General features: G+C 44.5%; 1 protein-coding gene across 1 annotated transcript in view; it reads right to left on the bottom strand.

Annotated features, from left to right (window-relative positions):
* Nucleotides 1-27,981, bottom strand: part of ACOXL (acyl-CoA oxidase like) — a 310,943-nt gene that overhangs the window by 34,555 nt on the left and 248,407 nt on the right. The window contains 1 exon segment of the mRNA XM_036262440.1: nucleotides 4,011-4,110. Coding sequence (XP_036118333.1) covers nucleotides 4,011-4,110 — 100 coding nt within the window.

Raw genomic sequence — 27,981 nt, 5'->3', positions numbered from 1 at the left:
CAAGCTGCAGAGCCAGCAGCAGAAGGGTGCCGAAGCTGTTGCTCCAAGAACAAGAGTGTGGACTGGCCATCGGGTTCCCCCCCGAGGGCAGATTCACCCTTTTAGCTGGGAGGACACAGGTCTCCGGCGACTTCAACAGCTGAGTTAAGACAAGTGCCTCAGCTCACACGGGACTTCTGGATGGACTTCTGCTGGCGTTTGATTTTTCTGAGCTCACATAATGTAATGCACATTCAAGGAGGTGGTAAGTATATTCCCATAATTTCCCAGAAGATGGATGCCAAACTGAAACAGAATCAGGGTGACTGTGGTTTGTGTAAAGAACGTGGGTCCTGTTAACAGTGGGGGGGAAGGTGCTGGTCCCCTGAAGGACGCTGGAACAGCATCCCGGGTCCGATACAGAATGATGCTTTAATAACACTCACGATCACATAGTTGTTAACAAAGAAAGTGCTGTTTGGAAAGAAAACATCCCTGAGAAGCGTCTAAAAGTAATCCTCCAATAGGCAGAAATCCACACTATTTATAATTCTAATGATAATTACAACCTGCTCTTAACTCGGACATTCTAAGTTATTAGTTCCTTTATTAAGAACCGAAAAAGGGACTTCCTGCAGCATAACGAGCACGAGTCACAAGCTTCAAGAAGGAAAAAAAAAACAAAACACAGAGACAGTTCTGCACGGAGCTGGAGGATGGTGGATGTAATTTATTTAATAAAAGTGCTTAGTTGAGGAATTGGTACACCCTTAGGGGTTCAGACAGCTCCACGCCTCAGAACTGCTATTTCTAGGGCAAGATAAAAATGTGTATCCTAGGAAAATAACAATTTATCATTGTAATGGTCACATCCCACTTCAGAAACCACTAGAGACTGCTTAACATTTTTATTTCAAACACGGTTTTCCCAGTCCTCCAGTGTCACAGGAATACTGATGCCAGAAGGCTTTTTCCCATTTGTTCCTAATAAAAGTGGCTGGATCCCGAGCTCATTTTCATCTGGGGTGACGTAAAGGTCTGCGCATTCACAGGCTGATCCTTCCCCTCCCTCCTGGCTCTCCTTCCAACATCTCCAAAGGCAACGTCGGGCAGTCACCGAAGCTGGAGGGGCTCCCCTGCCCCTCACCCCACCCGCCCGCCAGGCCTCTGTCTGAGGGTCCCTGTGATCGGAAGGCAATGACAGGTGCCCACCTTCTTCCTGGGTACTGGGTGCTCAGTGCTCCCACCGTGAGAAGCCGTTCTGTATCCGACAGACCTCCTCGTTACCAACAGGTTTCTCTATTTCAAAGCGTCTCCAAGATTTGTACATGTTGCCATTGAATTAATTCTTATAATTTTTCTTCTGTTACTTTATACAGCCGCAACCTATCTCTCTGGCGTTGAACCCGAGGCCAGTTTCCTGAAGATAATCACCTTTGTTACTGTGGTTATTAACTAGCAAAAGGTTTAGATGTTGCTGTGGCAACATCAAATCCCTGATGTTTCTTCCTGGTGTTAAAAGACTTCAAACACTGGAGTCATTTTCTTCCTCTTCAGTAACAGGCATCTAAATGTTCCATGTTGGTTATGGGAACTAAGGTTTTTGGAGAGTAGTAATTAACAGCAATAAAACGTTTTTATCAGACACTAACTATGGGTCAGATGCTTTCAAGTATCTTCTCAACGGTCCCACGAGGTAAATATCACAATATCTGCATTTGGTAAATAAAGGTGAGACTGAAGGTCAGAGAGGTTGATTAACTCACTTGCAGTCACAGAGCTGATGGGGGTGAAAAAACAAAACGCCTCTGAATTCAGACAGCCTGACCGGAGGGGCTCTCCTGCCACACACTCGGCTCCCTTCTGCTCTCGGCAGGCGGATGAGCGGCTGGGGACGGGGCGGTCAGTGTCCCCAGGGCGGAGCGTGAGCTCGTGGTCCTCCGATGCCCTCTCCACATTCGGTCCCACTCTCAGCGTGTGCAGCTCTTACCCAGCACCCACCCGGCCCGCCTTCGCATCCTGGGGCAGGTGACAGCGGTGGCCAGTACAGAGGGAGAGGAGCCCAGACACCAAGACCACAGCCCGAGATCAGAGCCACGACGTCCACGCAGAGCGGACGAGAGGCCCGAGTCACCATGAGTGCTACTTCATGTCCCAGAGAAGTTGCAGCCTGATTCATAAATAAAAACAGAAAACAACAACAACAAAAAAACACCAAGAGAAGAGGGTGGCTTACAAAACAGCCTGGAGTGAGGCTGGTGCTGAGCCCAGGATGAGGCACCCAGGGCCAGCGACCTGTGCAGACACTCCAGCCTCTGCACCTTCGCATTCCGCTGAATTCCACGCGGAAACGTTCCCCCGAGGACGGAGCGGGCACGCAGGCTCGGCAGCTGGGTTCGGTGTGTGGGGAAGACACTGGCATTCGGATTACACGTTTGCGTTTGGTTAAGGTGAGGCAGTTCCCCTGAGCCTCATTTATAGTGGGCTGAAGACAGATGAAAATGTCCGGCTCTGCAGACAAGGGAACCCCATCCTGTTCCTGAAGAACCTGCAGGGAAGGAACCGTAGACCCTCCCAGCCCCGCCCCTTGCCCCAGGGAGAGGAGGTGAAGTCATCCGGAATCAGGGCTGCTATGAGGCATCACACAGTTCGGTTTGGTCACTAAAACGGCAGGTCCCAGGAGTGGTGTGTCCTTGGGCTCCCCTACCCAATGAGGAACTGGGTACATTCACCCGAACATTCTTTTTCCAGTCCGTACTCCTGACCCTGTGTCCTGAGCTCACCAAGGTCCCAAGGGCTCACGGCAGTCAGCCTGGTCAGCTCTGAGGGAGGGTCCTGGGCCGTCCCCTGCGATGACACACTTGCCTGGGCCACTGGCTTGACACTGAACAGAAACCAGCAAAGACTCCCGCCAGGGTCACGAGAGGACTGGGAGCCAGGCCCTGGAGCTGTGTGGTGACCACACCGGTCCCTGCCTTCCCGGGTCAGCAGTGAGCCTGGGGGATGGGGACCCTCATGGCACACACAGGGCCTGCCTTTTCTTCTATCCTCACCCGAGAACATTCCTGCGTTCATCTTCAGATAGAGCGGGAGGGACAAAAGGAGGGAGAGACAGAGAGAGACATCGATGTGAGAGAGACACATCGACTGGTTGCCACCCACACAACCCCAGCTGGGGCCGGGGACAAACTGCAACCGAGGTACGTGCCCCTAGCGGGAACTGAACCCGGGACTCTGGCCCGCGGGCCGATGCTCTACCCGCTGAGTCAAACTGGCCAGGGCGGGCCTGCCTTTTTCTTCCACACTCCCCCACGGGTCGGGCATGACGAGGGATCGACGAATGAGTCCTGAGGTTGAACAATAATTTCAAGAATAATTTGCCATATCTTCATGGATCTTTCCCCATTTTCAGTGTTTCATTTTGTTTCATGTGATTCTGGTCTTTGAGATCAGAATGATCATGCAGGGTTTCTCGCCCTCAGCCCGGGTGGCATTCCGGGCAGCACCATCCCTTGCTGCGGGGCTGTCCGTGCACTGTAGGCCGTCCCTGGCCTCTCCCCACCAGCAACCCCTGCTCATGTGACAACCCCAAAATGCCCCCAAACGTCCCTGCATGTCCCCTGGAGGGCACACTCACCTCTGGCTGAGACCACGGCTCTGAAAGGCTGAACCTGGGGTTAGGTCTAAGTAGTTAGCTCTGGTACCTGTCACACTGCAGGCAGTGATCCTATTAAAAGGCCTTCCCTTTATCTGTGTGCGTGCCTCCCGTTTGTTTATTTGGGAACAGCAGTCACTGCTGGGCAGAGGGCCACGGCTGCGGACCCGCCGCCTGCCAGCTGGCTCCTGCCAGCGCAGTTGGCAACCGCGGGTGTGCACACTGCTCCTGGGGTTCAGTGTGGGGGTCCGTGGTGCCCTTCGCTCAAAGTCGGGAGTTCAGGTGCCGGGGGATCCTAAATTCAGCACGAGGGCTCAGACTGTGGGGACTGCCTCCCACAGGGAGCCTCTGGGTCACTCAGTCACAGACCCTCAACCAGAGCTGCTGACCTCTGTGATGTGCGCCAGGGGCAGGAAGGCGACGTGGTGCAGGCGGAAGTTTCTGGCTCCGAAGAAGGCCGCCTTCTTGGTCACCACCTGTCAGGGCGACAGAAGGAGAAGCCCTGATGATATTCCGAGAGCAGCGCTCTCAGCAGCAAGGCGGGGGGCAAGCACACACTCTCCAACTCCCCCTTGTGCGGGGGTGAGCTCGGGGCTGGCCTCTGTGAGCCACCAAGGTGTTTATTAGATAAAGAAATGCCACAAGTGTCTCGGGTCCAGTTTATATGAATTCTGCACACGTAGCAATGTGGCCACCACCCATTGCCAACCCCGGAGAAGTAACAGGTGGTCAAAATACAACTCAAGAGAGAGCGTGTGCACGGATAACGTGAGATTGTCTGGTTAGCCACTCACCACCTGAAGAGTCCTAAATACCAGAGCAAACGACAAGTCTCATCAACAAAACCAACCCACCATCCCTTCCTCCTTCCTCCCATTGGAGTCAGGAGGTCTGCTTGTTCTCAAATCGTCTCCCGGCCGCCTGCCACATTCCAGAGTGGGCACTGGTAGGGGCGTTTGATACGTATCAGGGATTCTCCGTGAACATGGAGACGAACTCATGGTGCCTGTATGTCGTGTGTTCATCTCACAAGCAGCATTCATAGGGTACTCTGTGTAAGACGCCTTTGAGACTCTCTGACGATAAAGGGTTTTCTTGTTTTGATTTTTGTTTTTCTCCTGTTTCAGTTGGAGGGAGATGAGGAGGCATAACTGGAATGAAGAAAGCACACGAGGAAGAGAAAGATGCCGCATCACGGAGCTGAGCGGCAGTCATGCAGGTGGAGTGAAAGGCAGATTCTTATCTGATCAGAGTTAAAAGTGGCGCTTCTGACTTTTCTGTGTTCTTCCTGCCTTTCTTTGTTTCAAAACCTAACGGTTTGATATTTAAAATTTTAGCAATTCCTTTTGTGTGTGTATGTGCAAAGAAAGAACAGGCAAATCGCAGGTCAGAGCCGGTGTCTGCTTCCCATTTGCTGTGAGCTCAGCCCGGCCCGTCTGGAAGGCAGCCTGCTTCCCACGCGCCCAGTCCCGCGGGCCCAGCCTCCCACCCGGGACAGAGCTTTGTGCGCCAGTGGAAAGAGCACTGCGGAGAGCCGCCACCATGTATAATTCAGCAGTTACCTGGGGCAGCTGGCACAGTTTGGAGGAATATGTCACAGGTGCCTCGGAGTCCCCACCTAACTGGGGACAGTCAGGGGGGAGAACGTCTGACTCCCTCCATCCATATCTCTCTGCACTGGTGTCACGGTTACAACGGAAAAGGCTGGAGATTTGCAACTCACAAGGCACAGCCTACAGGAAGGACACCTCCAGCAGAGGTGAGGACAAGAGCTGGCCAGATACTCCGGGCCCGAAACTGTACCATCACACCTGAGGAAAAGGCTGGGCAGTCCGTGCCAGAGCAGAGCAGATAGCTATCCTGTCCCTGCACGGGCTGCCACGCCCCCTCCTGGGAAGAGGGGAGGGACAAAATATTGTGCAGACGTGTCCACATAGAATTGAGGGCACTTCTACATACTGTTAAAAACTCCGTGTGTTAAGCGAGTCTTTCACCGGCCTGATCTAGAGAAAAGCAGGCAGACTGCTGGCTGGACAGAGTAGAACTGGCCCGAGAAGGGACTGAGGTGGGGAAACCTAGCAAAGGGGTCTTTGCAGTCTGCTGTGACTGTACCCCTTCAAAGAGTACGAGGCAAAAAGAAAAAGCAAGTCCAAGTTAAGGAGCAGGCCCCCTGAAGGCCTGCCAGCCAGCGCCCAAGTGCCCTCCCTTACATATCAACACCACAGTGCTGCTGCCCCCCCCCCGGGCGCTCAGTGTCCCCTCGCCCCCACTCCCCAACAGCAAGGCGGCCACGGACTGCCCCGCACCAAGGACACACCCAGGACTTCAATCACTTTAACAGAAGGCAGCTTTACTAGGGCAGATGCCCAGGGGAATGACGGGCTGAGAAGCCTTTGTTCTCTTTTATAAAAACATAATAATTTATTTTTCAATTAAAGTTGACATACAGTATTATACTAGTTTCAGGTGTATAACACAGTGATTAGACATTTACATAACTTATGAAGTGGTCCTCCCGAGAAGTCTATACCCACCTGCCACCACACATAGTTATTACAATGTTGCTGATGACATCGCCTATGCTGTCCTTGACCATTGTGTATCCCCGTGACGATTCTGTAACTACTAATGTGTACTTCTAAACCCCTTCCCCCTTTCACCCATCCTTCTAACCCACTGCCCATCTGGCAACCATTACAATGTTCTCTGTATGAGTTTTTCTGTTTAGTTTATTTATTTTGTTTTTCAAATTCCACAAATAAGTGGAATCACGTGCTCTTTGTCTTCCTCTGTCTGACTTCTTTCACTCAGCACAGTGCCCTCTAGGTCCATCCATGTTGTTGCAGACCCATGTCTTGGCTATTGTAAATAACGCTGCAATGGACATACGGGTTTGTACTCTTTTTCAAATTAGTTTTTTTGGTTTCTTCAGATAAATACACAGAAGTAGTATCCTGGGTCCTTCCTTTGTCTTCTGTTATAGCCTTTATTTTAAAGTCTATTTTGTCTGGTGTAAGTATTGCTACCCCAGTGTTTTTGCATTTTGGTTTGTTTGTTTCTTCATTTCCATTTTCATAAAACATCTTTTTCTATCCCTTTCACTCTGTGTCTTTTGTAGGCAGCATAAATAAGGGTCTTGTTTTCTTATGCATTCAGTCACCCCATGTCTTTTGATTAGAGCATTTAATCTACTTACATGTAAAGTCATTGTTGATAGATATGTAGTTATTGTAATTTGTTTTTTATCCTCACCCAAGGACATTTTTCCATTTTTGTTCAGATAGCGTGGGAAGGAGAGAGAGGAAGAGAAAGAGAGAGAAACATCAATGTGAAAGAGATACACTGAGTGGCTTCCCCCGCATGACCCCAAACAGGGCCGGGGAAGAATCACAACTGAGGTACATGCCCTTGACTGGAATCAAACCCGTGACTCACTGGTCCACGGGCCGATGCTCTAATCACTGAGCCAAACCAGCCAGGGCTAGTTATTGTCATTTTATTCTTTGTATTTTTTATCTTTTTTCTACTGCTTCTTTTTGAAGAAATCTCTTTAACATTTCTTGTAGTACTGGTTTGGTGGTGATGAACTCCTTTAGCTTTTTCTGTCTGAGAAGCTCTTTATCTATCCTTTGATTCTAAATGACAGCTTTACTGGGTAGAGTAATCTTGGTTGTAGCTCATTGCTTCTTATCACTTTGAATATTTTATGCAAATCCCTTCTGGCTTGAAAAGTTTCTGTTGGGAAATCAGCTGACAGTCTTATGGGAGCTTCCTTGTAGGTAACTAACTATCTTTCTCTTGCTGCTTGTAAGATTCTTTCTTTGTCTTTAAACTTGCATTTTAATTATGATGTGTCTTGGTGTGGGCCCTTTGAGTTCATCTTGTTTGGGACTCTCTGTGCTTCTTGTACTTTTATATCTATTTCCTTTATCTGATTAGAAAACTTTTCCATCATCATCATCATCATCATCATTATTATTATTATTATTTTTATCCTCACCTGAGGACATTTTTTGATATTTTGTTCAGATAGAGTGGGGAGGGAGAGAGAGAGAGAGAAACATCGATGTGAAAGGGACACATCGAGTGGCTGCCACCCGCATGACCCAACCAGGGCCAGGGACAAACTGCAACCGAGGTACGTGCCCTTAGCAGGAAGCAAACCCAGGTCTCTCCAGACCGCAGGCCAACGCTCTAACCGCTGAGCCAAACTGGCCAGGGCTCCATCATTATTTCTTCAAACAGGTTTTCAATTCCTTGCTCTCTTTCTCTTCCTGCAAATGTTGGTTTGCTTATTGTCTCAGAGGCCCCTTAAACTATCCTCATTTTTTAAAATTATTTTTTCTTTAATCACTAATTTAATCCTCAGCTTCATCTAATCTACTGTTGATTCCCTGTAATGTAGTGTTCGTTTCACTTGTTGTGTTCTTCTTTTCTGACTGGTTCTTCTTTGTTTTCCACTTTTATGTTTCCATCTCTCTGCAGAAGTTCACACTAAGTTCATCTACTCTTCCCCTAACCTAAGTTCACTAGCATCCTTACAACCAGTGTTTTGAACTCTGCAGCTGGTAGATTGTTCTTCTCCATTACGTTTAGATCTTTTTCTGGAGTTTCGTTCTGTTCTTTCATTTGGGACATTTCTTTGTCTCCTCATTTTGGCTCCTCCCTCTGTTTGTTTCTGTGGATTAGGTAGAGCTGCAACATCTCCCAGTCTTGGTAGAGTGGCCACATGTACTGGGTGTCCTGTGGGGCCCAGTGGCACAATCTCCCTGGTCACCTAAGCCAGGTGCTTTAGGTGTGTCCCTTGTGTGGGTTGTGTGTGCCCTCCTGTAGTAGTTGAGCCTTGATTGCTGTTGGCACATCAATGAGAGGAATTGACTCTCAGGCTGATTAGTTGTGATTAGACAGTGAGGGAGTTATTGTGTAGGAGCTGACCCTACAAAGGAACTGTTATGTGGGGCTCTGATGCCTTTCGAATGTGCTCTTCGGGTGTGTTATTTATGGAGGTGGTTGGGTGGTGCTGTGGTGTGGTCTGAAGCTGGTCACCAGGTGTGTTGGTTCTACAGACTCTTAAGAAGCGCTCTGGTGCCAGCCAAAGCCAGCTGCTGCCTGTGCTCTGCCCGGGGCACTTGTTAAGAGCTACAAAGTGGTCTGCAGATGGTGGCCACTTGTGCTGGGCTTGGAGGTGCCTGGGAGAGGCTAAGCTGCAAATTGAGGCCTGCTGCCACTAGTGATGGGTTTGGGGTTGCTTAGTAAGAGGTATGGGGCACACTGAGGCCAGGTGCTGCTTGTTTGGGGTCTGTTAATCTTGGAGAAATTTTAGAAACGTCTGTAGCATGAGCTAAGACTGGCCATTGGTATGGAAGCACCCCTGAAAGTGGCTTGAGTGGGCCTAAAAGTTGGGTTGGGCGGGGTCTCTGGGAATTACCAGGGCAGTGGGGACATTGTTAGCTAGGTAGAGGGAGACTCAGATATGGTGCCCACCTGCTGAGGGATAGGCTGGGTAGGGGAGAGGGCTCAACAAAAAAACAATGACTTCCGCCAGCATGTCTGTCTGGGAGAAATCTGCCCCTCCAGCCTTCGCCCTGAAGCCAGACAGTTCAGTTCCTCTCCATTCTGCCTTTCAAACTGCTGCCCCAGTTCTGGAGCTCAGAGGGAGTGAGTCTGTTAGAGAGTGATCTGTGCACAGGCCCTTTAATAGGAATGCCTGGGACTCCAGGAGTGCTCTGTCTCATTCAGTCATAACTGCCAGAAGTCAGGGGGACTTCTATTCCAGGCACCAGAACCGTGGGCTGGGGGGGCTGGTGTGGGGATGGGACACCATGATCCTCAGGGGGGGATCTCCACAGCCCAGAATCCCTCCCGATTTTTAACTTCTACATGTGGATGTGGGACCAGCACATTCTGCCTCTCTATTCCTCCTACCAGTCTCCACGTGGCTCTTCCTGTATATCCTTAGTTCTAGGACTTCTATTGTTCACTAGACTTCAGGCGGGTCTACAGTGATGGTTGTTCTGAAGTTTTGTTCTAATTTTGTTGTTGTCGTTAACCCTCACCTGAGGATATTTTTCCATTGATTTTTTTTTCTTTTTTAGATAGAGTGGAAGGAGAGAGAGTGACAGACATTAATGTGAGAGAGACACAGTGATTGACTGCCTCCCACACAACCCCAACCGAAGCTGGGGATTGAACCTGCAAACCTTTGGTCTGTAGGCTAACTCTCTAACCACTGAGCAAAACCAGCCAGAGCTTTGTTCTAATTTTGATGTAAGCCTCTGACCCCTTGAATTCAAATTTATTGTAGGAGATAATAGACTGAAGCCAAATGGGGGCTGCACAGTGGTCCACACGTCCAAGTGGGGTGGTCTGGGATAGTGTGTGAGGCCACGTTTCATTCAACCGTCACGGGGTCAAAAAAGCAGATCAGGTCAAGCTGTCTCAGGTGCAGACTCAGTGCTAACTCCAGAGTGTCGCCCACCACTGAAACCCAGCTGACAACTGCCTGTGCGGTGCATAGCTCTCTAACGTGGATTTACTGCACAGACAACATTGCAAAACAACAGCCAACCTCACACCTTACAAAATCTCAATACAAGGTTTCTGGAGAGAGGACTTCTAAATGGTATGGTTGTTTTTCACTTCAAGCCACGAACGTACTACTGAAAACTTGCTGTATGCAAACTAACTTCTTAAAATGCATGACAGCAGGCCCTGTTTTAAGCCCTTTATTGCATTTGCTCATTTAGTCTTCAGAGGTCCTTGAGGGTAGGTATTATTGATATTTTTGGTATCTGCGTTTTGTATGTAGAAAACTGTGCTACAGAAAGGTTGAGGAACCTGCCCAAGGTTGCAGAGCTGGATTCAGAATGGGAGTCTAGATTTCTGAGCTCATGTTCCTATACTGCCTCCTGATGGACTAATAAGGAGTTAGCTCCCTGCAACCCCTGTGCCTCCCAAATACACATTTCATAAGGATGCATTGTCACACATGGGCACATTTAATGTGAGCTACCCCTACACTTAATGCCTATAATGAAAATAAAAGTTTATTTCCTAATAAATCATCGCACATCAAAGATAGAGCTGAACTCATAAGGAAACAAACCCCTGCTGACCTCCCCTTTGGTGGGTGTCCAAATCTATCTCCACTTCTTCTTTTGTAGAAAAAGCCAAATAAATTTGGGCAGCAATATAGCTAGTTGAAAATAATTACCTCCCCACAGAGGATCTACCATAAAATCACAGGTAACATCATATTTAACAGTAAAAGACTAAGTGCTTTCCCCCATGATTGGGAAAAAGATGAAGATGCCTGTTACTGCCACTGCCGTTCAACATTGGATTGTAAATTCCAGCCAGAGCAGTAAGGCAAGAAAAAGAAAATAAAGTGTAGAAGTTGGAAAGGAACAAGTAAAATTATCTTCATCTAAAAAGACAATTTTCTACGTAGAACAGCCTAAGGAATATGTAATAAAGCTTCTAGAAATAATAAGCAAATTAAACAAAGTCACAGGGTACAAAATTTCTATAGTCTAGAAATGAACTGGAACTTGAAAGAAAAATGCCATTGCAATACTCTCAAAAACATGAAATACGTACACAGATACATTTTACAAAATACTGCACTATCTGTACATGAAAACTAAAATACATTGAAGAGGAAAAGTCTGAAAGGGGTGCTCAGACAGAGAGATACCATATTTATAGGTCAGAAAACCATGTTGCTCAGCTATGATGTCACTTCTCACATTGATCTATAGATTCAACACAATGCCAATCAAAATCCCAGCAGACATTTTTTTTGGTAGAAATTAACAAGTGCATATAATAAACGTATAGGAAATACACAAGACCTGGAATAATCTAAACAATTTAGAGAAAATTAGAGGGTTCACACCGATATCAAGACTTACTATAAAGCCATTGTAAATACAAGTGCATTGTACTGGGATAAGAATAGAAATACAGATGAATGAAAAATAGTATAGGGTTCAGAAGCAGAGCCACACAGTATGTTCAGATGATTTTCAACAAAGGTACCAAGGTAACTAAGTGGAGAAAGAAAGAAAAAACCAGTCTTTTTAACAATTGGTGCTAGAACTGAACACACGCATGCAAAAACAAACAGAAAAAACAAACCTTGCCATTTACAAAAGTTAACTCAAAGTGGATCATAAGCCTAAATGAAGAGTGAAATTTGCAAAACTTCTAGAATAAAATGATGGGAGAACATCTTAGTGACGTCAGGTTAGGCAAAGATTTTATAAGACACAAAACGGTTGAATTTCATAAAAAATTAAAAGTCTGCTCTTTAAAGACACTATTAACAAAATGAAGAGGCAGGTAATGGGTTAGGATTAAATATCTGCCCCCAGAGAGGGCTGTATCCTGGCTTTGGGGGCCTGAGAGAGGTGCCAACTGTGGGGTACCCGTCTGGTCTGAGAGCCCGGGTCAGAGTTTAAACCCAGGGCCCCTTGTCTCCCACTCCAGCCCCAGCTCTGCACCAGGACCTTCCCTCAGAGGGCGGCAGGTGGCTAAGGGAGTGAAGCCCTTGTCCCGGGAGATGAGCGCGCACAGTGGGGACTCCTAGGGAAACGGCCTAGGATGCTGAATGTCACGGTGTGAAGGGGCCATCGCTAGGACTTGCTGAGCACCCCATGTGCCTGCACAGGGAAGACACTAGCTTTAAGTGAGTCTCAGTGAAGTCCAGTAACATCCCTGAATCACACACTGGAGCACACACATCTAGCTCCTGTGAGTATGGTGTTTTGGGGGGGACTCCTGCAGGCCCTCCTAGTCCCCAGTCCCCAAAAGTGTGGACAGCACACTGGGTCAGTTGACACTGCGGCACAGGCCCTCCTGGCTGCCATGTGGCCTCCCCTGCAGACAGCCTGGCCCACAGCGACAGGCGTGTCTTCCCTGCTGGTGCTGGGTACAGGTTCCCAACACACATGATTCAGACACAGCCACATGCGCACACACAGCCCCCTCGGCCCTGAACCAGGTCCGGCTTCAGACACTGGCATGTGCCATTGTCCCACTTGCGCCCTGGCTTCTGGTTTCAGAAGTCCCTCCGCCCAGCCTCCCATCCCCTCCTAGCCAAGATGTCCAGCCCTGTGCAGAAGCCCCTGCCCCTCTGCGGTGCGAGTGCCGCTCCGACCTGGGCAGGACGGTGAAGGACCCTTGGCGCAGATGGGGCCACAGTGGACGTGGATGCACCGGAGGGAGCAAAGAGAACCCGGATTCAGAGGGCAGAGAAATAGCAAGAGGGGACTCGGTAGAGAGGGGCCCCATCAGCCTCTCATTGCACCCACGTTACGGGGTCAGGCTTTCTTGTGTCTGCCAGAGTCTCCGCACCTCTTCTCTCACACACACTGTCCTCCACGCTCAGGTCTGGGCCTGGCAGCGTGGACAGACCCCGGGACAGAGTCTTTCCCAGCCAAGCTGGCTGTTCCTGTCACACACACAAGAGCTCCAGGAGTGGGGGCCACGCGTTTGATCTCACCTCTTCCTGAATCCTTTCCCCACCACTGAGGCTTAACCGAAATTGTCAGAACATGAACTCAATAGGGCCTTGGCAAAGGGCTCCTATAATTGACTATATTACTTCCTAATTTCTCCTCCTTTCCCCCTTTTCGTGCCAAATGAAGAGTCTGCTTCTCATTACTAGCCTTTCAGAACAGAAAGCGATTGTCGGGTGACTTGTCTCTGGTCCTTTGGCGTTCATTTGAACTCCATGCTCCTTAAATCGATCTTGATGATTTCTGACAACAGATATGTAAATAAACAGATGTTTGATAGTTTCTCCCTTTCTTAACAGCTTACTCATTTTAAAAGTTCCTCCTCACTGTTCTGTGGATAGAGGAGGGGGAAGGGGGAGTGAGGGCCTTAAACAGATTTCACAGGCACCGATGCACGCATCTGGAACACGGTCAGCCGGAGAGATCTTGTTTCAATAACACGATCCTTGCATTCAGCTGTGGTCTACGCCATGGAACCCGACTGCCCTAGTGACGGCTTAACGCTGACATAAGGCAGAATGATGTACATTTAATATGTGAGAGAAAGGAGGCCTCCAGCTCTGTTTCCTGAATCTCTGGGCGGCTCAGCTGGTGCTCAGCCCACACGATGCTGGAGGAGGCATTCTAGGGGCTGAGTGAAAGGCAGCGGGAATGAGGGCGGGTACCCACTCCACAGGGGTTCAGACCGAACCCAGCAAACAGGCGATTGGGGCGGAGAGCAGGGAACTCCCAGGGCCCTGTTTCCATGCCCACCGATAGCGTCCTATCCTCCCAGAGCACGGCTGTAGCCCAGGACTGTCCATGACTCCACCTTCAGCGTCTCACCACCGACCTCTCCCAAGTGTCACCAAACGCCCTTCATGCTCATGGCCACCACCCCGCAGCTTGGGCTGGATCCTAACTCTTCCAGGTACTGTGGCCTTCCAAGGGGTTGCATTCTCAGCACTGACTCCAGAATGACGTTCTGACACCAATGTGGTCGGGCCATGGCGCCCGTCGCCTGCAGGGAAGGTGGAAGGTTCTCAGTCCTGCTCACAAGGTTCACACAGCTCAGCGAGGACCCATGGGCCGCTGCAGTCACCCTCTTTCCTGCCTTTCTAGCCAGGACCGGGAGGCCGACTGGCGTGCTGCTCAGGTGCTGGTTCACGTCCACGCTGTCTTCAGAGGGCCTGCCCCGCTCGGCCGGGACGGCGTGAATGGCACACTCTGCTGCTTATCACGCAGGACTCAGCTCAAGGACACTCTGCTCTGTGTGCCACCCGTCCCGGGAAGGGGGCAGCATGCCCCCCCTCAGGCCCCTACCCCTGCACCTGCATCACTGCCACCCATCCCTCCGTCCGAGTGCCTCAGGCATCCTCAGCCCCGGAGCTGCTCCGTGCCCAGCACGCTGTGCCCCTGGAGCAACAGCTTCCAAACCAACAACTCTCAGTAAAAACAAAAATGATTACAGGTCATCTTTTTGTTTGTTTATTTAAACATGTATCTGAAGCTCCAACAAAGCATTTGTATTTCACTGTCACTGAGAGGCTAATAGGTTTGGCCGACCTTCGAGGAATTCTAAAACAGCTCACATTTCCGAACGTGAGACGGGCTCCGCGAGCAGTGTGTGCTGGGCAGGGAGCAGCCCGAGACTCGCGAGAAGCAGTGATTCACCACTGGGGATCAACACATACCGACACCCTGCGCTGCTGGCTCTGGGGAGCAGGGGAGGAAGGGGGTGACTCACCAAGAGCTGCCGCATGAATTCTAGGTCAGTAAGTATCTGTCCCCATACCAAGCCACCAGCTGGCAGGGGCATGGGTGGGGTTAGCACTGCCTCAGTGGAGGGGCCCAGAAGGAGGTGTTAAGCCCTGTACAGAGATGTATCTGACTCCCTCCTTTGCACACTGCTGTTTCCTAAAGTCATCTGCCCCCCGTATGCTTGGCCCTAAGCACCTCATCCTGATGGAGGCCCTGCCGCCACCAGACAGCTCCCCTCTTCGTGGTCCAGCAATCAGGTCGTTGGCTGTATGGCGAACACTGGCCCCAGGCTGCCCTCATTCCACACGTCCTTGGTTCCAGCTAACCGCGAGGGTCTGCCCACGGGCTTCGGGGAAGGGTAGAATGAAGTCGAGTTATAGGCCATTCCCGTTTACCCCAATACCAGTCCCCAGTAGCATCAAGCCCCAGGAAGGGTCTATCCCATCATCACAGAGAACTTCAAGAAACTGCCACTCAAGCCCACAGCTGACATCATAGTCAACAGTGAAAAGCTTTCCTCTAAGATCAGGAACAAGACACGATTCCCACTCTCACCAGTCCTACTCAGCATAGTACTGGAAGCCCTACTCAGGACAATTAAGCAAAAATAAATAAATGGCATCCAAATTGGAAATAAGAAGTAAAATTGTCTCTATTTGCAGGTGACATGATCTTATAGAGAGAAAACCTTAAAGATTCTACCCGAACACCATTAGAACTAATATATTAATTCAGTAAAGTTGCAGGATACAAAATCAATATAAAGAAATCAGTTGCATTTCTATACACTAACAACAAAATAGCTGAAAAAGATATAAAAAACGATCCCATTTACAATTGCATCAAAAAACAAACAAACAATAAAATACTTAGGAATAAATTTAACCAAGGAGGTAAAATATCTGCACACTAAAAATTATAAGACATTGATGAAAAAAAATGGAATATACAAATAAATGGAAAGCTATCCCATGTTCGTGGATCATAAGAATTACTATGGTTAAAATGTCTATAATATCCAAATATATCTATTGATTTCTTGCAATCTGTATCAAAATTCCAATGACATTTTCTCCAGAAACTGAAAAAACAATCTTAAAATTCATATGAAACCACAAAAGACCTGGATAGCTAAAGTAATCCTGAGAAAGAACTAAGCTGAAGATATCACACTTCCTGGTTTCAAACTATATTACAAAGATATAGTAATCAAAACAGTATGGGACAGTAGTAAAAACAGACCAATGGAACAGAATCAAGAGCTCAGAAATAAACACTCATATATATGGTCAACTAATATTTTATAAGGGAGCCAAAAATACTCAATGGGGAAGGTAGTCTCTTAAATGGTGTTGAGAAACTAGATAACCACACACAGAAGAATGAAATTAGACCTTTATCTTACACAAACCACAAAAACTAACTCAAAAAGTATTAAAGACTTAAATATAAGACCTAGAACCACAAAACTCCTAGAAGAAAACATAAGAGAAAAGCTCCTAGACATTGGTCTTGGCAATGATATTTTTGGATATGACACCAGAAGCACAGGTAACAAAAGCAAAAGTAAACAAGTGGGACTACATCAAACTAAAAAGCTTCTGCACAGCAAAAGAAACAATCAATAAAATGAAAAGGCAACCTATGCAATAGGAGAAAAATCTTTGCAGACCATCAATGTGAAAGAGGTTAATATCTAAAATATGTAAAAAACTCATTTAACTCAACAGTTTAAAAAAAATACGATTTGAAAAATAGGCAGAGAACCTGAATAGACATTTTGCAAAGAAAATACAAATGGCCAAAGGTACATGAAAAGATGCTCAACATCACTAATCATCAGGGAAATGCAAATCAAAACCACAGTGAGAAATCACCTCACAGGTGTTAGATTGGCTATTATATAAAAGACAAAAGAGCCCTGGCCAGTTTGGCTCAGCGGTTGGAGCATCGGCCTGCAGTCCAGAGAGACCCGAGTTTGGTTCCCGCTAAGGGCATGTGCCTCGGTTGCAGTTTGTCACTGGCCCTGGTTGGTCGTGTGGGTGGCAGCCACTCGATGTGTCCCTTTCACATCAATGTTTCTCTCCCTCTCTCTCTTATTCTCTCTCCCTCCTACTCTATCTGAACAAAAAATGGAAAAAAGACTTCAAGTGAGGATTAAAAAAAAAAGATTAGTGCTGGCGAGGATAGGAGAAAAGGGAACCCTTGTGCACTGTTGGTGGGAATGTAAATTGGTGCGGCTGCAATGGAAAACTGTATGGAGGTTCCTCAAAAAACATAACCTGGAACTGTTGTTTGACCCAGCGATCCCACTTCAAAGTATTTATCTGAAGGAAATGAAATCACTATCTTGAAGTGACATCCTATGTTCATTGCACCATTATTCACACCAGCCAAGACAGGAAGAAACCAAAGTGTCCATCTATAGATAAATGGATAAAGACGATGTGTGTATATAAATGATGAAATATCATTCAGTCACAAGACAAAAGAAAATCTTGCCATTTGTGACAACATGAATGGGAGCTTGAGAGCAGTATGCTAAGTGAAATAAGTCAGACAGAGAAAGACAAATACTGTATGACCTCACTCATAGGTGGAACCTAAAAACAAAGAAGTCACAGAAACAGCGTGGAATGATGTCTGCCAGGGCCTGGGTTGGGGAAATGGGGAGATATTGGTCAAAAGATACAACCTTCTAGTTATAAGATGAATAAGTCTGGGGATCTAATGTGCAGCATGGTGACTGTAGCTCACAAGACTGTATTGTATACTTGAAAGTTGCTAAGAGAGTAGATCTTAGACGTCTAAATCCCCCACCTTCAATAAAAATAATTGTGTGAGGTGATGGAACTGTTAACGAACACTATTGCAGTAATCATTTTCAACATGTATGTGTATCAAATCATTACATTGTACACCTTAAACTTACACAATGTTATATGTCAATTATATCTCAATAAAGCCAGAAAAATACCAGGAGAGACCGAGAGAGAGAGAGAGGGAGAGGGAGAGGGAGAGGGAGGGGGGGGGAGAGAGAGAGAGAGAGACTGTTGTTCAGTATCCAGTCACTTATACCAAGTCAAGCTCACCTGTATTAGTGTGCATAAACTAGAAAATGTAATTTCTATGGTATTGGTATACTTTTCAATCATGAGCTGTGTTTGGTCCAATGTGTCCCCACAGATTTGCTTGTCTCTGAACTAAGCTCTGACTTGTCCCCTTGTCCTATCTGGATGACTGTCTGTGATCAGGCCTTCCTCACCACCTTGGCCAAAGCCCTGCTTTAAGTGGTCAAAGATGTCAAGATCTCTAAACAGAAGGTCAGAATCTCTAGGGTATGCCTGCCTACCTCTGGGGCCAGCCCTCATTGCTCACCTCTTGCCAGACTCCTGTGATCCTGGCCCTGGCCTAGATCACCACCCGCCATCTGTCACTATGATCTGTGGATTCCATGGTGTTGGCTGGCCTGGGCACCCACCTCTGTGCTTTGGTACAACATTGAAAAGTGTCTAGCACAGAACTGAAACTTAGTGAACATGGTTGCATTTCGTCTTTCCCGCAATTAGTGTACATCAGGATTCAGTAGCTGATGCCTCCTGTTGGAAACTTGTAAGTTTCCAGTTTCATATGTGAAAGGATAATGAAGAGCCTGCGAATGCAAACAACCTGCCTAACTGCTGAGGCATTATTTAAATTTAAATTTTAAGCCTTTTCACTGAGCTATAAAGTGCATATGGTTAGATGTGTAACATGCATACATTTTGAGATTACAGCTTGATGATGTTTTGCATGAATATAAACCCATGTAACCAACCAAACTAAGACACAGAAATGTCCCACACCCCATATACTGCTTCTCCTAGTTGATGCCACACCGTCCCACCCTGTGATCCCTATATCACCATCAGTGAATGTCACCACTTCTCCAATGCATGTCGTTAAATGGAATCATACATTATTAACTCTTCTGTGTCAGCCTTCTTTCACTGATCACAACGTCTGTAAAATTCGTTTCTGTTGCTGCTTGTTTCAGTAGTTCATCCTTTTTCACTGCTGAGTGGAATTCTGTTGTATGAATACAGCACAATTGGTTTCCCACATCTCATGATAATGAATGTCAGAGTTGCTTCCAGTTTTTGGCTATTATTATTATTATTTTGTACATGCCCCTAGCGGGAACCGAACCCAGGACTCTCTGGTCTGCAGGCTGATGCTCCAACCGCTGAGCCCAACCAGCCAGGGCTTGGCTATTATTGATAAAGTGGCTACAAACATTCTTGTACAAGCCTTTTGTGAGCATGTTTTCATTTCTCTTGAGTACATACCTAGGGAGAGAATTGCTGGTCACAGGGTAGGTATATATTTAACCTTATGAAAAACTGCCAAACTGTTTTCCAGAGTGGTTATTACCATCTGACATTACCAACAGAAGTTATGAAAGTCCACGTTGCCCATGTTGCCACAGGACTGAGTGTTACCGATCATTTCTTTTAAACCACTTCAGTTTCATTGTGGTTTTCATTTCTATTTCCCTGATGACTAATAAGATTGAGCAAAGTTTCCTGTGCTCATTACTAGCCTTTCATCTTCTTTTGTGAAGTGTCCTTTCAAGTCTTTTTTTTTTTGTACTATAATTGACTTTTATCTTTCAAAGAACTTACATTATTTGGAGACATGATGGTTTTGAAGTGTCAATTTGGCTAAGTTGCCATCTCGTCATTCAGTACATACTGATGCTGTGAAGGTGGATGTGATTAAAATCCACAATCAGGTGAGTGGCAGGAAACATATCTTGGATAATCAGGGCTGGGCCCGATTTCATCAATTGAAAGGTCTTCCTCCTTCCTGGACAGCAGCTGTGCTGGTGCTGAGTTCCAGCCTGCCCTCCTGCCAGCCTGCCCCCCTGCCAGCCTGCCCCCCTGAGAGCTTCCCCTGTGGATTCCAGACTTGCCCAGCCAGCCCCGGATCGCAACTGTGCAAGTCAACTCCCTGCAGTATCTTTTATTATGTATCTCCCACTGGTCTGTCTTTTCTGATTGAAATGTACTGATACAGGGAGGAAATTTTGCTTTTTAAAAACAGTGTTGCCACAGAATGCATGTTGAAATAGGGAATAAATGACCAAGAGAAGCTCATCAGCCTAGTGAATGCAGGAAGTGCCCAGGAAAACGCTTTTCAGGTCTTTAAAAAAACTTTTTCTCTCTATTAATTTTAGAGAGAGAGGAAGGGAGAGGGAGAGAGAGATAGAAACATCGATGAGCGGAAACATCTGATTGGCCGTCTCCTGCATGCCCTGCACTAGGGATCGGGCCCACAACCTGGCATGTGCCCTGACCTAGAATTGAACCGGTGACTTTGGTGCATGGGTTGACGCTCAACCAGTGAGCCACACCATCCGGGCTCAAGTCTTTCTTTTTATCATTGAATCGTAAAAGTTCTTAAATTATTCTAGATAAAAGTCTTTTGTCAGATACATGTATTGCAGAAAATTTCTCCAAAGTTATGGTTGGCTTTTTTTGTTTTCTTACTGGTGTTTTTTAAAGAATAAGGTATTTTTCCTTTTGAAAAAATCCAATTAATCAACATTTAATTTTTTTTTCTTTATTGATTTTTTAGAGAGAGGAAGAGAGAAGGAGAGAGAGACAGAAACATCGATGAGAGAGAACATCTATTGGCTGCCTCCTGCACGCCCCCCCACTGGGGATTGGGCTCACATCCTGGGCATGTGTCCTGCCGGGAATTGAACTGGCGACCTATTGGTGCATGCATGGGTTGACACTTAACCACTGAGCCACACCAGCCAGGCAATCAATATTTAATTTAATGGTTTGTACTCTTTTATCTACTTTCTAAAAAATACTAGTTTACCCAACTCCACAAAGATGTTCTCCTGCATTAACATCTGAAAGTGTTATAGTTTCACTTTCACTTTAAGTCTTATGATCAATCTCAGATTAATTTTTGTGTATTATACAGGGAATAGCTCAAGGTTAATCTTTTTTCCATTCAGATAACTAGTTGTTTCCTGCACAATCTGTTGGGGGGGAAAATCTTTTCATCATTTAATTCTCTTCATACCTTTATCAAAAATCAATGAGCATATATGTGTAGGTCAATTTCTGGACCCCCTTGTATTCTGTAGACCTGTTTGCTTATTCCCGTCCTAATCGCAAACGGTCTGGATTACTGGAACATCAGCACAAACTCTGAAGTCAGGTAGTGCGAGGCCTCCACATTTCTTCAGCTTGTTTTCATGGTTCTTTTGGCTATTTTAGGTCATTTGTATTTCCCTATGAATTGTCAAATCAGTATGTGAATTTCTAAATAACTTCCTGCTGAGATTTTTTGATTGAGATGGTGTTGAATCTACAGGCCAATTTGAGGAGAAAGAGCATCATAGCAACATTGAGTCTTCCTACGCACAAACACGCTCTACTTCTCCCTTCATTTAGGTTTTAACTACTTTCTGCAGCGTTTCATAGTTTTCAATGTAAAGATCTTGCATTGTTTGAATTTTTATTGTTAAATGTATTCCTAAGAACTTCATGTTTTTAAAGATTATTGAAAAATTAATTTAATTTTACATATTTTTCAATTGTTTATTGATAATACATAAAAATAAAATTTATTTTGGATTATGAGTTTGTATCCTGTAACCTTGTATTGATTTATTAGTTCTGGTAGTGTTTGGGTTTTGTTTTGTTTTTTCATATTTTGGATGTAAAGAGTTATTTCATCTGCAAATTAAGACAGAATTATTTCTTCCTTTACAATTTTATTTTTTTGTTAATCCTCACACGAAGATATTTTCCCATTGATTTTTAGAGAGTGCAAAGGAGGTAAGAAGGGAAGAGAGAGAGAAAGACAGAGAGAGAGAAACATTGATGTGAGAGAGGCACAACCCTGGTCAGGTGGGGGATTGAATCTGCAACCCAGATATGTGCTCTTGACCTGGAATCGAACCCTCAACCCTTTGCTCCATAGGCCAACACTCTGACCACCAAGCCAAACCAGTCAGGATATTGGTTTTTTACAATTTTTATATCATTTTTCCCCTGCCTTGCTGCATAGTTAGGACCTCCAGTGTAATGTCAATAGAGGTGGAGAAAATGGGTATTCTTGCCTCATTTTCTAGCTTCTGGAGGAAAGCATGCAACATTTCTCCATTGGCTAGGATGTTTATGGTAGACATACTCTCAAAATTGAGGAAATTACTTCCTATTTCTACTGTGCTAAGAATTTCTAACCATGAACCGGTTTTCAGTGTTATCAATTTTTTCCTGCATTATATAATCATATAATTTTCTCTTTCATTTTGTCAGTACTGCAAATTTCATTGACTGATATTTGAATGTTAAACCAACTTTGCATTCCTGGAATAAACACCACCTGGTGATATGACCTTTTATTCATTGCTGGATTCAATCATGAATATTTTATTACACATTTCTACCTATATTAATGAAGAATATTGGTTAATATTTTTTCATTGGATTATAATTATTAGTTCTTGGGATCAGACTTATACTGGTTTTTAAAAGGGTTTTGTGTAAGGTTAGTATTGTTTTGTTTTTAAATGTTTGAGAAAAACAGAAAAACATTCTGAACTTGGAGCTTTCTTTTTTTTTTTTTTCTTCCTCACCCAAGGACATTTTTCCATTTTTTGTTCAGGTAGAGTGGGAGGGAGAGAGAGGAACAGAGAGAGAGAGAAACATCGACGTGAAAGGAACACATCGAGTGGCTGCCACCCGCACAACCGACCAGGGCCAGGGACAAACTGCAACCGAGGTACGCGCCCTTAGCGGGAACCAAACCCGGGTCTCTCAGGACCGCAGGCCAACGCTCTAACCGCTAAACCAAACCGGCCAGGGCCTTGGAGCTTTCTTTATGGGATGTTTCCACAAATTAAATCCATTTAATAGAAAATTTCAAAATATTTATGCTTTTTTTTTTTATTAATTATTTTATTATTATTTTTTAACTTCCTGCCATCTTCTTTTTTTGTTGTTACAGATGTTTCTCCTTTTTTACCCCATTGGCACCCCCTCTCTAACCGCCCCCCCCCCCGCCCCGTCCCCAGCTTTGTTGTCCATGTCCATTGGTTATGTATACATGCATATAAGTTCTGTGGTTTATCTCTTCCCAACTCCCCACCACCTCTTATGAGGGATGTCAATCTGTGCCCTACTTCCATATTTCTGGGTCTATCATATTCCTCAGACTGTTATATTCCTTATATTCCGTATATAAGTGAGATCATGCGGTATTTGTCTTTTTCTGCTTGGCTTGTTTCACTTAGGATAATACTTTCCAGGTCCCTCCATGTCGTCTCAAAGGATAAGAGATCTTTCTTACAGCTGCATAGTACTCCATTGTGTATATGTACCACCGCTTTTTTATCCATTCGTCTACTGATGGACACTTGGGCTGTTTCCAGATCTTAACTATTGTAAATAGTGCGGCTATAAACACAGGGGTGCATATATTCTTCCTGATTGGTGTTTCAGGCTTCTTAGGGTACATTCCTAGAAACGGGATCACTGGGTCAAGTGGAAGTTCAATTTTTAATTTTTTGAGGTAACACCATAGTGTTTTCCATAGTGGCTGCACCAGTCTGCATTCCCACCAACAGTGTACTAGAGTCCCCTTTCTCCACACCCTCGCCAACACTTGTTGTTTGATGATTTGTTGATGGCGGCCATTCTGACAGGTGTGAGGTGATACCTTACTGTTGTTTTAATTTGCATCTCTCTGAGGATTAGTGATGCTGAGCATTTCTTCATATGTCTCTTGGCCATTTGTATGTCCTGTTTGGAGAGGTGTCTATTCAGCTCCTCTGCCCATTTTTTAATTGGGTTCTTTGTCTTCCTTTTGTTGAGTTGTATGAGTACTCTATATATTTTGGAAATGAACCCCTTATCTGATGTATCATTGGCAATGATGTTCTCCCATACAGTGGGTTGCCTTTCCATTTTGATGATTATTTCTTTTGCTGTGAAGAAGCTTTTGAGTTTGATGTAGTCCCATGTGTTCATTTTTTTCCTTTGTTTCTGTTGCCTTAGGTGATGTATCAGTGAAAATTCTGCTGCGTATGATGTCCGAAATTTTGATGCCTACATTTTCTTCTAGAATTTTTATGGATTCATGGGTCACATTTAAGTCTTTTATCCATTTTGAGTTTATTTTTGTGTATGATGTAAGTTGATGGTCTAGTTTCATTTTTTTGCATGTAGCTGTTTAATTTTCCCAACACCATTTATTAAAGAGGCTGTCTTTACTCCACTGTATGCTCTTGCCACCTTTGTCAGATATTAATTGAGCATATTGCCTTGGGTCCATTTCTGGGTTCTCAGTTCTGTTTCACTGGTCTATATGCCTGTTCTTGTGCCAGTACCAGGCTGTTTTGATTACAGTCGCTTTGTAGTATAACCTGATATCTGGTATTGTGATCCCACCTACTTTGTCCTTCTTTTTCAAAATTGCTGTGGCTATTCGGGGACTTTTTTGGTTCCATATGAACTTTTGAAGTATTTGTTCTAGTTCTGTGAAGTATGTCGTTGGTATTTTGATGGGGATTGCATTGAATCTATAGATTGCTTTGGGTAGTATGGACATTTTAATGATGTTAATTCTTCCAATCCATGAACAGGGTATGTGCTTCTACTTTTTTATATCTTCCTCTATTTCTTTTTTCAATGTCCTGTAGTTTTCTGCAAATAGGTCCTTTGCTTCTTTGGTTAAGTTTCTTCCTAGGTATCTTAATTTTTTTGCCGCAATGGTAAATGGGGTTGTTTTTTCAGTTTCTCTTTCTGTGAGTTTATCATTGGTGTATACGAATGCCGTCGATTTCTTGACATTAATTTTGTATCCTGCTACTTTGCCGAATGCATTTATTAAGTGTAGTAGATTTTTGATGGAGTCTTTAGGGTTTTCTATGTATAATATCATGTCATCTGCAAGTAATGACAGTTTCACTTCCTCCTTTCCAGTTTGGATCCCTTTTATTTTTTCTTCATGTCTGATTGCTGTGGCTAAGACTTCCAGGACTATGTTAAATAAGAGTGGCGAAAGTGGGCATCCTTGCCTTGTTCCTGTTCTTAAGGGAAATGTTTTTAGTTTCTGCCCATTGAGTATGATGTTGGCTGTAGGTCTTTCATATATGGCCTTTATTATATCAAGATATTATCCCTCTATTCCCACATTGCTGAGCGTTTTTATCAGAAATGGATGCTGGATTTTGTCAAATACTTTTTCAGCATTTGATATGATCATGTGGTTTTTATTCTTCATTTTATTTATCTGGTGTATCACATTTATTGATTTGCAAATATTGTACCAGCCTTGCATCCCTGAAATGAATCCCACTTGGTCGTGGTGAATAATTTTTTTGATGTATTGCTGGATCCGATTTCCTAGTATTTTGTTCAGGATTTTGGCGTCTACTGTTCATCAGGGATATTGGCCTGTAGTTTTCTTTCTTTGTAGTGTCTTTTTCTGGTTTTGGAATTAGAATTAGGCTGGCCTCATAAGACGAGTTTGGACGTCTTCCTTCTTCTTAAATTTTTTGAAATAGTTTGAGAATGGGTTTTAGTTGTTTTTTGAATGTTCAGTAAAACTGCCCCGTAAAGCCTTCTGGGCCTGGGCTTTTGTTTGCTGGGAGAGTCTTGATTACCTCTTCAATTTCCTTAGTTGTTATTGGTCTGTTCAAGTTTTCTACCTCTTCCTGGTCCACTTTTGGGAGACTGTGTGTTTCTAGAAATTTGTCCATTTCGCTTAGATTGTTGAATTTGTTGCCATATAGTTGTTCATAGTAGCTGTTAACAATCTTGTATTTCTGTGATGTCAGTTGTTACTTCTCCTCTTTCATTTCTGATTTTGTGTATTTGGGTTCTCTCTGTTTGTTTCTTGGTGAGTCTAGCTAAGGGTCTATCAATCTTGTTTATCTTTTCGAAAAACCAGCTCTTTATTTCATTGATCCTTTAGATTGTTTTTTTGGTCTCTATGTCGTTTGTTTCTGCTCTGATCTTTACTATTTCCTTCGTTCTTCTTGCTCTGGAGTTTTTTCTTTTTGTTTGCTTTTTAATTCTTTAAGTTGTGAGGTTAGACAGTCAATTAGAAATTTTTCTTGTTTCTTGAGGTAGGCCTGTACTGCTAGTTCCCTCTCAGAACTGCTTTTGCTGCATCACATAGATTTTGTGTTGTTGTGTGTTCATTTTCATTGGTTTCCAGGAAGGTTTTAATTTCTTCCTTGATCTCCTCGGTAACCCATTCATTGTTTAATACCATGCTATTTAGCCTCCATGTGTTGAAATGTCTTTGCATGTTCTTGTTGCAATTGATTTCTAGTTTAATGCCAATGTGATCTGAGAAGATGCTTGATATGATTTCAATCTTCTTGAACTTGTAGAGATTTAGTTTGTGACCTATCATGTAGTCTATCTTTGAGAATGTCCCATGTGCACTTGAGAAGAATGTAAATTCTGTAGTTTTGGGGTGTAATTCTCTGTAGATATCTATTAAATCCATTTGGTCTAGTGCTTCATTTAGAGTCTCTGTTTCCTTGCTCATTTTTTGTCTAGAGAATCTATCCAGTGGTGTCAACGGGGTGTTGCAGTCCTCTGCTATGATTGTATTGCTGTCGATTTCTCCTTTAAAGTCCTCCAGAAGATTTTTAATATATTTTGGTGCTCCTATATTGGGTGCATATATGTTTATCAAGGTTACATCTTCCTGTTGGATCAATCCTTTCAATAGTATGTAGTGGCCTTCGTTGTGTCTAGTTATGGCCCTCATTTTGAAATCTAGGTTATCAGATATGAGTATTGCTACCCCAGCTTTTTTTGCTTTTTGTTTACTTGGAAAATTTTTTTCCATCCCTTCACTTTCAACCTATGTGAGTCTTTTGTTGTGAGGTGAGTCTCTTGAAAACAACATATAGATGAGTCATGCTTTCTTATCCAATCAGATACTCTGTGTTTTTTTATCAGAGCATTCAGTCCATTTACATTTATGGTGATTATTGATATGTACTTGTTTATTGCCATTTTTGTGTAGTGTAGTTATATTTTTCTTCCTATTTCTTCTACTAATTATAGTAGTCCTTTTAACATTTCTTGCAGTGCTGGTTTGGTGCTAATATATTCCCTTAGCCTTTTTTTGTCTGAGAAGCTCTTTATTTGACCTTCTATTTTGAATGATAGCCTTGCTGGGTAGAGTAGTCTTGGATTCAGATCCTTGTTTTTCATGACCTTGATTACTTTATGCCATTCCCTTCTGGCCTGTAGTGTTTCTTATGAGAAGTCAGCTGAGAGCCTTAAGGGGTTTCCTTTGTAGGTAACCTGTTGCTTATCTCTTGCTGCTTTTAGGATTCTCTCTTTGTCTTGAATTTTTGGCAGTTTGATTACTATGCGTCTTGGTGTGGGCTTGTTTGGGTTCTTCTTACTTGGGGCTCTCTGTGCTTCTTGAACTTGAATGCCTTCTTCCTTCACCAAATTAGGAAAGTTTTCTGTCACTGTCACTATTTCTTTGAATATATTCTCTAACCCTTGCTCATTTTCTTCTTCTTCGGGGACTCCTATGATGCAAATATTATTACGTTTCCAGTTGTCCCACAGTTCTCTTAAGCTGTCTTCCTGTTTTTAAATAATTTTTTCCTTTTGGTTTTCTGATTGATTTTTTTCTACCCTGTCTTCTAATTCACTGATCTGGTCCTCAGCTTCCCCTACTCAACTTTTTAGACCTTCCAATGCATTTTTCATTTCTGATATGTCATTTTTTATCTCTTCTTGGTGGCTTTTAATTTCCAATTCATTTATTTTCTGCATCTCTATGTCCTTATTCCTGCTGTTGAGCTTCCTCAAGATCATGGCTCTGAATTCTAGCTCTGTTAACTTGCCTAACTGTTCCACATTGATCTCATCTTCAGTGGAGGTCTCTTGTTCTTTCATTTGGCTTTTGTTTCTTTGTTTCACCATTTTGGCTATCACAGTGGGTTTGGAGCCTGTCAAGTTTTCCCTGTGGGCACTGATATTCTGCTGTTTGTGACTCCCTCTCCTGGGTTTAGATGAGAGAGGGAGGACACTC

This window comes from Molossus molossus, unplaced genomic scaffold, assembly GCF_014108415.1.
Source record: "Molossus molossus isolate mMolMol1 unplaced genomic scaffold, mMolMol1.p scaffold_m16_p_15, whole genome shotgun sequence".
NCBI lineage: Eukaryota > Metazoa > Chordata > Mammalia > Chiroptera > Molossidae > Molossus > Molossus molossus.
Note: the sequence above shows the minus strand (reverse complement) of the source record. Positions and strands in the feature narration are given on the sequence as shown.